Here is a 13,263-nt window from a genome sequence, read left to right as displayed (position 1 = left end):
ATAAAATATTTATTAAGAATTTACATTAGGCATTTCTAATGCAGTTAAATTGCAATTAAATATGTTAAATAATTAGTATTAATATTTCACCATTTTTAATACTACACTTGTGTTCAGAGTTCTTTTTCAACCACTATTACACACAGAAAATTAGAGCAATCTTCGTGAATTGCAGGCAACTATTTTTATAACACATTTTTTGTTGGAATTTTTGTTTTGTTACTAAATGAGAAAAAATAGTTCACAGTTTTCGAAAGTTTTGCAGACAGCTTTTCGAAATGCTATGTCGAATTTTTTATAAAATAAGTAAAATAGTTTTGTCGAAATTTCTACCGAAGCTTTTGCCATAACTTTTGTTCAAAGCTCTTTCGAAAGTTTTATCGAAACTGTTGCGAAAGCTCTTTCAGGGTAAATTACTGATTACAAAGTATTAAACTATCAAAACTTACAAATGGTTTTTTTAATAAGCTATTAAAAGCTCTGCCGAAAGCTTTTGTCGAGACTTTTTTCCAAAGCTCTTTCGGAAGTTTTATCGAAAGTTCTGCCCAGAGTTTTTCTAAAGCTCTTTCGGAACCTTAAAAAAAAAGCTTAACATTTAAATTCTTTTGCGATAACCTCTCAAAAGCTCTTTCGAAAGTTTTATCGAAAATATTGCAAACGCTTTTCTGTGTTCTATTGTAGGCTCTAAGGCATTAAACTAAAAAAGCTTTAACTTTAAATTTTTCTAAAAAACTCTTGGAAAGTTTCATCAAAAGCTTTGTCGAAAGTTCTTCCGAAAGTTTCTGACGAAAGTTTTGTCCAAAGCTCTATCGAAAGTTTTTTTTCGATAGTGTTACGAAAGCGCTATCAATGATCCACATTTTGCAATTCATTAATCTAAAAATATTTTTATATTTTTGTTTTATATGTTTTTTTTGTTTTTTTTTTACGTGACTTACACAATTGTTTTCTTACTCTACTCTAAGCACATTACTAATTTTTAGCTTCATATGACTTTTCACACAAAATTTACTGCCAGCTACAAAAGTATGTTAACTTTAATTTAATAATAATAAAATAAATTACCCCAAAGCCTCTTGAACATATGTATTTATTTAGATTTTGAGCGACAAAAACTGGAAACTAAGTATATGTAAAAGTTATACTATATATAAAAACTAATTTTAACTTTTTTATAAGATATGTTTTACGTCATAAGAAGGATATATAAATACGTATAGTAATTAGTAGAAGCAGCAAACAATTTTATAAAATAACTTTGTTTTACTAAAACTGATGTACAAAATATTTTTATTAACACGAAAACACTAATACATACTCTTTTACACATACACATACCTCACACACACAAACACATACAACACGCAAAGAAACGTTAGAAAATTAGAAACACACATCACTTGACAAAAATACAGAATTTACTTGCTTTAAAGACATTTAAGATAATTCTTATAATTTATTAAACACCTAAATAAAAGATTTCACACAAATGACAGCACTGTCTGCTGATACTCTCAAAAACGCTCTGCCTTGTGCACAAAACCTTAGCCTACGACTTTACTCACTTTGGAGGCATCTCTCAAGCTCTACTATAATATAACATGAGCCCGCGAGTTAGCAGAATGAAGCTGAGAGCTTTTAGATTGGACTTTGAGATTTTTTTACTTTTGTTTACATCTGGAAGTATTATTTTTTCGAATTTGTGATTTGTCAATAAAATGAGTGTTAACAGTTCACAGTTTTCGAAAATTTTGAAGAAAGCTTCGCATAAAGTGTTTGAAAAGCTATGTCGAAAGTTTATTAAAATGATTTCTAAAAAGCACAAGTAGCACAATTACTATAGAGATGCTTAAAAGCTTGCGGCTCTCTCTTACTCTCATTCTTGAACCCTATTTAGACTTTGTGGAACTTTTATGCATTTTTAATACAATAATCTCCCATTATGTTTTTGTCAAAGTCTTAAGTCAGCTTTTAAAGCGCAATTGCCACTAAACTAATATTACTTATGGAATTGCCACATGTTTTAAGGACTTTAATTTTCATCACTAAAACAACATTCTCGTATACAGTGCCAAAAATACAAAAAACAAAAAAAACAATCTTTACAAGTAAAACAAGAATTTATATTTTAATTTTGACATACATACACGCATATGATTAAACAGCAATTGAGGCAGCAAACAATACTTGCATAAGAGTTAGTGAAAGTTAGTGAGAGGGCATTATGTAGTTATCATTAAGGCATGTGATAGCACGAGTAATGTATAGAGGATGAAGTGGCGTATGGGAAAATAGAGAATAAATTGAAAACTGATGATTGGTGCTTTTATAACGCTGAGTTGCAGCATTACACAACACGCACACACATACAAATGTGCATATGGACTTTTTCACAAAGTTTTCTGGTGCTAAATCCAAAAACGAATTATAGCGAAAAATGTTTGTTAATTACAGTAATGTAGATATTTGAAGGCGAACTTGCAGCGAGATTAATTAACACAATTTTTGTATTATTTTTAAACTTTATTTTAATTAATTACCGCTCTAAAGGCAATTGTTTATAGCGTGCTTAAGTTAAAGCTCGGCAAACTACTGCCCGAGCGAGAATGAACCGTATGTGCAATAAACTCTAGTTTATACATTTTAAACGCAACATATTATTTTTTTTTTTTAGAATTACAATAACAATAAAGTATATGTTTGTTTAATAACAATTATTTAGCGTTAATTTTTTCATTTATGTTTTAAGCAGCAAGTTTTATTGGCAGTTGAGCGAATATGATTGGTGGTCAAAATAAATGAGCCAATTATGTTTTTTTAAAGAATTTTTAGCGTATATTATATTTAAATTTTAATACTTATTTTTGTTGCAAATATGTATCGTAGTTCAATAATTATAATAGGCAAATTATGTTTATATTAATACAAATTACATATTAATATTAAAAAAAAATATTAATAAACTTTAAATAAGTTGGCAACTGTTAATTTTATTTAGCGCGCACATAACAAAAACACAAAAACCGTTATGTTGTGCGGCAAAACGTGGAATGCAATAGCATTTCTTATTTATTGCTTTAAACTTTTAGTGCAAATAATGCGTTTAAGCAACACAAAATGTACATCACCGTCTAATAGATTTATATTTGTAACGCACACAACAACAAACGAACAAAATTTATGTATTACAGCAACAAAAAATTATAAAATTTAAGAAAACTATTTTATAAAAATATTTTAATTTAAAAAAAAACTGTATACAACCGAGAGAAGACTACTTGCGTTGACTTTTTTTATGCAAAGTAAGCAAATTTTTATAATTCAGCATTTTACATAAAATAAAACGAAAACAAAATACTACACAAATTCAGCCAAAAAAACAAGGAAATAATGAACATTTATTTTACATAGAATTTCGCAATTTTTTATACTAATTTTTAACTTTTCTAACATACGTAGGCGCTACATTTGTAAGTGAACCATAATTTTAAGCAACTTATTTATAGGAAAGTGCATAAATTAATTTGTAATGAGCTGTAGCTGTTAAAGTGTGAAACAAAAACAAAAAAAATTAAATAAATTAAAATACATACATACATATGTTATATGAGTTGTAGAAAAACATAAGCATTTGTTAAAGCAACATTTTATATTAAAAATAATTTATAACAAAAGTGCATTAACGAAATCTTTGTTTGACGTGCGTGTGGAGTTAGTAAAATTTAAAGTTAAATATTAACACAAAATAATAATAATAGTATTAGTAATGCAAAAACAAAACACACAATGAGTGAAAAACGTATAGCAAGGTTTCAAATAAAATGAATTACTAAGTTATTCGAAATGGCTTATTATTTTTGGCTCGTTTTCATTTCACATTTGTGGCAAAAACATAACGGAATTTTATTTCGTTTTGTTTTTTTTTTTTATTTATTTATGATACTAACTATTTCAACAGCAAGATCTGCAAGTTGAGAAAATAACAATAATTACAGCAATGACTGCGTCGACTGCGTAGTTTAATAAAGTTGATGTGAAAACTGTGGCATAACTGTTTTGTAAATAAAAATAAACATTTTCCGTCAAATCTCAAAAAAGCAATTTTTTCTTTATCACCACTAGAAACAGGGAAAAACTGCAAATTAGTTGTTTTAAAAATACATGCGTACGCCGTAGTTAGCGTGTTTTAACCCGTCACCATTTTGTGCTTGCTTTTTTTGAGGTTAGCAAGCCAAAAAAAGATCAGGCGGTGGTGTCTAGTGCGAGGTGAATTGTGCTTCCAAAACTCTGCATTTCCCGTACATTTTTAATATGCTATACATACTTATACTTATTTAATGTTATATTATAAGCGAATATTAGTGGCTATAATTCAGGTATACTTGTGTATTTATAAAAAAATTTAAGGTTATATACAAAATTTGTATGCAATTTTTTGCATCTGTTTTCTGTGTCATCGTCAGACAACGAATTTTCAAAACCATCGGCTCAATTCCTTGTTTTTTTTTTTTATACATATAAGGGAAAGTGGTTTTCAACTACATTGGATCGTTGTAGGGTACATGCCTTAATAACTACCAATTAGTGATTTTATACAATATTGCATAAATGCATTGAATCTTGTGTTGTTGTATTTTATTCCCTAGGTTATGAAATATTTTTTATAGCACATTTATATATTTATATATTTTTACATTTTTTTCACTTTTTATTATATTTCAAAAAAAAAATGTTTTTTTCTTCATTTTTCCTTATATTTCGTAATTATATAAGTATGGTTTTGATTTTTTTTAAACATTACACCACATACATTTAAAAAAAATTTTGTTATTGTGCTGTTGAAAGCATTTTTAGTTAGCGCTTTTGGTTGGAAATACTTCAGTTGTTTTATATATACATAAAATTTGTTTCCGCATTTACTTATATACAACTTGTTTTCGCTCTCTTGTTGAGAAAGAATACGGTATATTTTATTTTCGCTATGTTTTTTAATATTCTAGTTGATTTTCTTAAAATATTTTCGTACTGAAATATTTCTCTACTATCCACATTCACTTCAAGGAACTAATCTTCTTTATATTCGCTTCTTTTTACTAACAATAGTCGATACTTTTCGAAATATTGCTGCGAAGAAAATTATTAAAAAAGAAAATTAATAATTCTTCATATTCTCTATAAGAAAAAAAAAAACAAAAAGAGTTTTAAGCAATATTTGCATATATTCAACTTTTTTAAATATGATGTTCCAAACCCAAATAGTTTAGATTCAGAAATTGGTGCAAATTATTTAAAAAAAATCCAATTCAATTGATTTTTGCCGCAAGCAATACAAGTATGATAACATTGGCAGTCTGGAACTTTGATATGAAAACACTTTCTTTACTGCTTTACCTCTCCATTATGAAATTAGACAAGTATTTCAGCGATTTGTGCATTTTTTAAAGTGAAAAGCACTGAACTAATTTTGAAAATATATTTGTTTTTGGAAAACCCGAAAATGGCATCAATACTTATAAACGTTCAAAACGAGAATAATTATACAAAATTATACATTATATTATTATAAATGTACAATTAGTATATTTAAAAAGAAATATTAAGTAAACGTGTCGTTTTTACGCTTTTTCCAGTAAACGTTAGAGTTATGAGACGCTTTATATTCTTTCATTTTGATTCTTTGATAATTAAATAATAAATAATTACTTTACATACAGTATTAATTATAATTGGTTACTTTTTTGTTGTTATTTTTCGTCTCCGGTTTCACTATTCTTCCTAAGTGACTTTTCTACTGTCCTTATTTTTATTTGAACGCTTAAAAGCTCTATTATAGCAGTAAATTTTGCATTCTTCCTAATATCACTATTTGTTTTGCACATAAATTCCCTTATATATATCTACACATATACATAAATACTTGTATTCTAAAACGCCTTTTCACTTGTCTTACACGCTTCTTTTTATCGAAAATACGAACACTTTATTTGAGTACAAAACTTTTAACAATGAAATGTTGCTCGACAAAAATATACAAAAAGATATAGTAGTAGCCACCATATAAACAGCAATCATATGGACATTAAGGCGGGTCGGTTCATATGGGTACTAAATTTAGACCGTTTTAAGTAAGAACAGTTGCAGAAGTAAAAAATTTAAAACTAACACTTTATACTAAAGGTTTTAATCAAATTACAAAGACATAACCTAAAAGTCTTTAGAATTCTTAGTCAATTATATAAAAAGTACACCAAAATGGGTTTTAAGCAAATTGAGATAAAAATGGCGTAAATTCAAAATTTTGATAGTTATAAAAATAAAAAAAAAATAGTGAATAAACATTCGAAACATTGTTTCATTCATAGTCTAGACATATTTCAATCATATGAACTCAAATTTAAATGTTATTTGCAAACTGTAAATACCTCTCAAAGACTCTAAACTCCAAATGTCAATAAATACCATTGTCATTGCCGTCTACTATTATTTTATGAAGCATAATCATATGTAAAACCAATATTTTAGTTATACATAGCTCGGAAGGTTAGTTTTTACTACCAACCACCATATGCTTTGGTGCTAAGTAATCGAAACTTACTATATGTTGTCGATTCTCCCAATATTTGGAAGTTCAAAAAATCCCATCTCTCTATATATATATTAATAAAAAAAAAACATATATTTTTTTAAACGCGAAAAAGATCGATCCACCCTAATGCAGCTATAGTGTGTCTGTATGTGAGCTCTACATTTATTGCACAACATAAACACACTTTATATGCATAACTTTTTATATTATCTTTCTCTAAGCACATGTTCACGCTCTGTTCTTTACAAGTATTCTACTCTAAGGCACATACACACACTCATAAATACCCCTCACGCATATCATAACACAGCTAATCGCAATAAAAAGTTTTGAACACCGTTCTACTTTGGAAGTTATTACCAAAGGTTAGTTGCCCTTTGGGCTCATGCTTTTAACTATTTCGACTTTCTACTTGATTACAATAAAAATAATTATAAACAAAACATATGCTACATTATAAGCATATGTACATATGTATGTATCTACATAGGTGTTTATGTATGTTTTCGCATACACAACTAAGTTGCTTTTTGTTGTATTTGTGTTAATATAGCGCGTATACAGATATGCATAAACACTTACATACATATGGACATATGTAAAAATGTATACGAGTACAGGAATAACTGTGCAATATGCGGAAAATGCGATATCCTTACCATAAGCAAGGCACCTTAGTCCAACGTAGACCTGTTGAGTAAAAAATAGTGGCACCACATACATACTATGATACCATACAAACATGCACACACCCATTTATACATACATACATGCATACATCATGCCAATACCTACTATGTACTATCTCCTCTATTTTTTCACTCTGTTTACTCTCTGTTTGTTTCTCTCGGGCTGATTATCGCCCTCCATGGCGTGGTGTGTGTTCTTTTTCGTTGGTTACAGGGCAATTGGGACGTCATCATCTATCCGTTACACCGCTATCGACAACATCATCCGGTTCACCGCCACCACCACCACCACCACCGCACGCGCTCACCATGCATCTGAGTGCCGCGTTAAAAAACGAATACCATCAATTCGACATTATACGCGCCGGCGGTGGTAATCACAACACTAACGGCGGCCCACCAACACATCTCTACAATCAAACATCGCCGGGCGGTTTAGGTAATGGGCCAGGCGCCAATAGTGCCATCGTACACAATTCGCATCATCAAATGTCCTATCACAATATGTTTACGCAATCACGCGAACCAGGTACAATGTGGCGTTGCCGTTCCTGCGGCAAGGAGGTCACCAATCGATGGCATCACTTTCACTCGCACACCGCACAGCGTTCACTGTGCCCCTACTGTCCGGCCACCTACAGCCGCATCGACACACTGCGCTCACACCTGCGGGTGAAACACCCCGAGAGATTGCTCAAATTGAGCCCAACATTGTAAGTAGCGCAGCAGCGGTAGCAATAAGCGACGATGGCGCCACAAAGAGAGGCTGTACTGAACTGCTCCACAGAAGAGAGAGTTGTATAAACCACATCCTACACATACACATGTGTATGTATGTATGCATGAAAATTTAAATTTTTGACTAAAAAAGCGCGCAAAAATCGCTCAATCATACGTACATATTTATATTCAATAGCTCAAGTGGTGTAATAAGTAAAACGGAAGTGAGCACATATATACATACATACTTATACAATTCAAATATATACTAGCAAAAGAGGCAATGAGACATTTACATAGACGCATACATATACATATGAAAACGCCAAAAATTAATCAAGCAGCAAAGAGTCTGTGTAAATATATATGTACATAGAGTTACTCACATAATAAGTGATCTTCTTTATAACGGTTGAGGGGCTGTTTAGTGGCAGCCAACAATACAGTGAACCAACAGAAATGCATTTGTATTTGCAACCCTGCAACTTGCACGTAGAAATGCGCTAATTGCCAACAGCACGTCAACCCGCAGCCACCGAACGCTAGCGAGCGCCAACTGTTCCACCAAAAAACACCCACACAACTAAATAAGCGAGCTCAATTGTCATTCGCTCTCACTTATGTACAATATAAATGTATGTTTACTACTATTGTTATAATTATTACATATATATATATATATATATATACATACATATATATACTTCGATGCATGCTTAACTAATATTAAATAGATTTTGTAACTCAATACCTTTTAGCGGTGTACTATTTCATGTGCTGATCGGCGATCGTAATAAGTGTGTCCTATTAAATGTATGTGTACATAAAGAATATACAATATATACATATTGTATGTATAATGCATAAATGTTAGTAATTAAAAACTAAACTGAAAAAATATATATGCATAATTTTATTCGCTTGTAAGAGTCTCTTTTTCCTCAAGGATGCAAGGACAGGCATAGTTATTCCTAAGTTAAATGATAACAAATATATTTTTTAACGATTTCCTCAATGTTNTAAGAGTCTCTTTTTCCTCAAGGATGCAAGGACAGGCATAGTTATTCCTAAGTTAAATGATAACAAATATATTTTTTAACGATTTCCTCAATGTTTTCAAGTGAGTTTGCAAATATTTGTTATTACACAGCATCGAAAAAAACTAAACCACAAATAATCGTGTTGAGTTTCTAGAAAAGTAGTAAGAACCACCGTAGTTTTTGTTGTATTTTGCCACTGAAATTGCGCTCGAAATAACAACGCGATTTCTTTGAATAAAATTTGAATAAAATACAATATATTAATATGTATTCAACTCAAAATATTAAAGAAAAATTTTAGTATTTTCCCAGCACCTGTAAGGCACTCTAAAAAAAAATACAGATTTGTACATACTTACATAAGTCAAACATTAAAAATATACTGATAATATATAAGAATTGATAAAGATTATTCTATAAAAATATCTCTTAATACTAACAGAGTAGGTACCATTTGAAAACAATGAAACAAACACGTTTCAAAAGCACTGCAGCGTATTGGAATCGGTTAACATTTTGCCTTTACAATCTTAAGCTGCAGAAAACAATTTTTAATATACAATTTTTGAAAATAAAAAATAACAAACGCAATTTACAAAATATTAGTGTTAATCACTTTTTCAATGACAACAGAAAACTATATAATTAAATGGAGTTTTTTTTAACAAAATTCAAAAAATAAATAATATAAATTTCCATATATATTACCTGTATATTTTAAATTTCCAAAGTTTTTTTTTAAATTATATAAATATTTAATTAGAATCAGACGAATAAATTTTTTTTTGTAAGTAAAATTCAGAAGAGCAATAAATTTTAGAAATGTAAAACATTCTTTAAAGATAATAGAAATCATTTTTCAACATAAACCTTTATTTGGATTTTCCGGTAAAATTTTTTTTTTTTTTTTTTCACATAGCTAAAAACACTTAATATTCAGTACTATCTTTAAATTAATTGAATTATAGCTGAAAAAATAAGCAGATTTTAGTTTCTAAAAAAAATTTTTGTTTCTCTTAAAGTTTCTCAAAAAGTAAAACAAAAGTTAAAAGTTTGACAACTCGCTGCTAAAAATGTTAACAAAATCAAACCGCCTACGACTTGCTCGTTACTCTTTTTAATAGCATTTTCTTACCCTAACTGACCGCGACCAATAGATGGCGCATGCTCACTCTCGAATAATTCAAAGTTTGACTAAATAATGAGAAAATTAACTAAACTAAAACAAAAATCAAAGGTTTCAGAACAGGCAATTGTTAACAAAGAAAATGGAAGTAATATCTTAAACAAAAATAACTAAATAGTTGCAAAACTACACAACTAAAAATACTTGACTAGCTATAAGCTGAGAATTAAAGTCAAAAACGTGGAGGAAATCAGCAGATATATGAAATTTAAAATGAAGTGTCTAATGAATAAGCGAAGAAGGAATAAGTGGTAATTAAAAGAATATTTACCACTTCAATACCACTGACGCTAAATAAAAATAAGAAATTTTAAAGTGAAAATTTTGATATAATAGTAGCTGTTAAATGCACTAAAGTGTTTCAATGGCGTCAAATTTGGTTTCTAACAAATGTGCTTGAGACTATATATGTAACTGTAAAGCGCATACCTAATTACTAAGATTTGCTGCATAAGTTCAAACTCAAACAATTTGAATGTTAATCAGCAATAATATTGGTTTCTTCTTATAAATAATAAATGCAAAGCGCTTTGAAAAGAACTTTTGCTCGATGTAAATCAACCTTTAATCATACAAATTTTACAGTAATAATTCATAATAATATAATTGTTTTACCGCTAAGCTTAAACCACTATGTAAGAGTGTACATAAATATATAGAAAGTAAGTAGTTGGAAACTATGCATACACGAAGTGTTTAAGAGTCTATGTTAAATATTGCACAACACTAGTTCCTTAAACAATTAGTTACTCGCTGGCTTAGATGTAATGACGAGTTAGCTAGCGTCCCAACGCATTACAATTACTTGTGTGCGGGAGAGAGCCCACGCAGAGTAGTTATGAAGTAATGATTACTCCTGCGCTACAGTGTGTTAGATAAACTTTCATGCGTGTAATTATTTGTGCATTTTTTGCGCTTGAGTTGCTTACAACAAAAGCAATGTGAAATAATTTTGGGATTTTTTTTTCAAGTTATGCGCTCGAGTTTTCGCTTAATTATTGTTAGCTGTAATGTATTTAGAAATTTTAAGTGTTATAATTTTTAAGTGAAACAAAGCAAAGCTTATTTTGCCGCAACTACAAACAAAAATCAATATACCTCAAATGCATTTCAATTTTAATCAATACTTATGTATACTTTTAAATATTAAATGTGTGAAAGTAGCTACTAAATATATATTATACACTATTAGTTATGTGCTATTATGTTATGTATTGTGTTAAGTTAGTGCAAATACTAAGTGAAAAGCAAACAAGTGTTCTGTGTATTTTTAAGCTTTAAATTTTAAAATTTTCATTTTTAACTAATATTTTTAGTTTACGTTTTAGCGCATAACACTGGCATACAACAACTATTTTTATATGTTAGAAATACAATTCTTACGCATAAATATTAACGGTAACAAGTAATGCGGCTTTCAAATACAATTTTTTTTAGAAGTGGCAAGCTGTTTCTAAACTAAATTCTTAAAATTACTAAATTAAAGCAATAAACTCGGTCTAGCCACACAGTGCACATATATATTTATGTTTAACGTGTCGTTAGCATTTATTTGTATGCGACTAATTTACAAGAATTAAAAAAAAAGATTAATTTTTATTCGGCTCATTTACAAGCATAAAAAAATATGAAAAACAAAATATGAAGCAGTGCTGTTATTGTTAAGCGTTTAAAAATAGCTTTATGCAACCAAGCTGGTCTTTTTCAGCACTTACAACATACATATGCATATATGGATTGCTTTAAGTAAACTCATGCTACTTCACAAATTTCAGTTGTTTATAGTTGTTAACGCGTGGCTTTTAAATTTAAATTTTAAGTAGCAATTTGCTGCAAACCGCTACACTGTCAAAGCAGCACTGTGAAAGGCACTGTGCGAGAACACTCTCCGAATGGCAAGCGTAACGTGCACTCGCTATACAGCAACCTATTTTAATGCAGAAAACACACAGAAATACCTATAAACTAAGTTGGTTATTGTATAATTCTTTACGCATACAAACAAACATTTATAAATATGTATAAAAAGTAGCTAATGCAAATATTTTAATGCACAACTTTTTTGTTTACGCGCGTGTCTAAAAAATCATATAATTTTGCTTGCTTATAATTATAAATTTTTATGATTTTAAGTTTTGTTTATAACTTTATATAAGATTTTTTACGTTTCAAAATTATAATTACAACTTATTAATAGTAAAAACGTAATTGAATTGAAAAAAAAAAAAAACAAAATAACCTCAAGTTATATAACAATTAAAATTAACGAAATTTATGTAAAAAAAAATGAATTAATAAAATCAGCGTTAATGCTGGACATTGAACATTTTGTGATATTCAAAATTATTATTTTTGGAAATTAGTTAAGTTTTAAAGTAACGAATTATTGTAGCAATCACATTGAAAACTCATTTAAAGCATTTCGAAAAATTGTTCATGTGATATTTTCGGTATCAAAAGCACAGTTACAATATTTAAAATATTTTAGTAACGTAAATTAAAATAGTGCTCACTGTTTTGAAGCTTTAAAAGCAAACGAAAAATTTACGAAATAAATAAAAAACACAATTGATAACAAAATTCCCTTTCGGCGCTCGTCTTTAGCACAAAATGTCAAGCATTAAACATATTTAAGTCGTAATAAGTCTATTTGTAAACATTTGAATTCTGTAAAAATGGCATAGTCATCTAGTAAATACAATTTTAAGTAATGTATAACTTTTGTTTTTAACGTTTTAGCTGTTTATGATTTATTTTTTTTTTTTTAATTTTTGCTTTTCATTAACTCTAATTTGTTTATAGGTTATATGTTAAAAGAGAAATTTGTGTATTCATTTTGTTACAATAAACTGCAAAATTTGTGTACCAAAAAATTTTTAAATAAAAAAATATTAAAAAAACATTAATTTATTGATTGATTTATTCCTAAAATTTGTTGTTAGGTTATGACGCAACGAAAAATATTGTTTTACATATTTTTTCTTTATTGCCCTTTACGGCATTTTTTTCTTTTTATTATAAAAAGCAGCGTTACTTATTTTT

At 28.9% G+C, this 13,263-nt stretch overlaps 1 protein-coding gene across 1 annotated transcript in view; it reads left to right on the top strand.

The window, feature by feature from the left end:
* Positions 1-8,991, top strand: part of LOC108965492 (sex determination protein fruitless) — a 75,761-nt gene extending 66,770 nt beyond the window's left edge. Inside the window, exon 7 of the mRNA XM_018927952.1 lies at positions 7,490-8,991. Within this exon, the coding sequence (XP_018783497.1) occupies positions 7,490-7,992 (503 nt within the window). The 3' untranslated portion in view covers positions 7,993-8,991. The remainder of the gene's footprint in view (positions 1-7,489) is intronic.
* Positions 8,992-13,263: the final 4,272 nt, after the last annotated feature.

This window comes from Bactrocera latifrons, unplaced genomic scaffold (genome assembly GCF_001853355.1).
Source record: "Bactrocera latifrons isolate USDA-ARS-PBARC rearing strain unplaced genomic scaffold, ASM185335v1 scaffold_140, whole genome shotgun sequence".
NCBI lineage: Eukaryota > Metazoa > Arthropoda > Insecta > Diptera > Tephritidae > Bactrocera > Bactrocera latifrons.
Note: the sequence above shows the minus strand (reverse complement) of the source record. Positions and strands in the feature narration are given on the sequence as shown.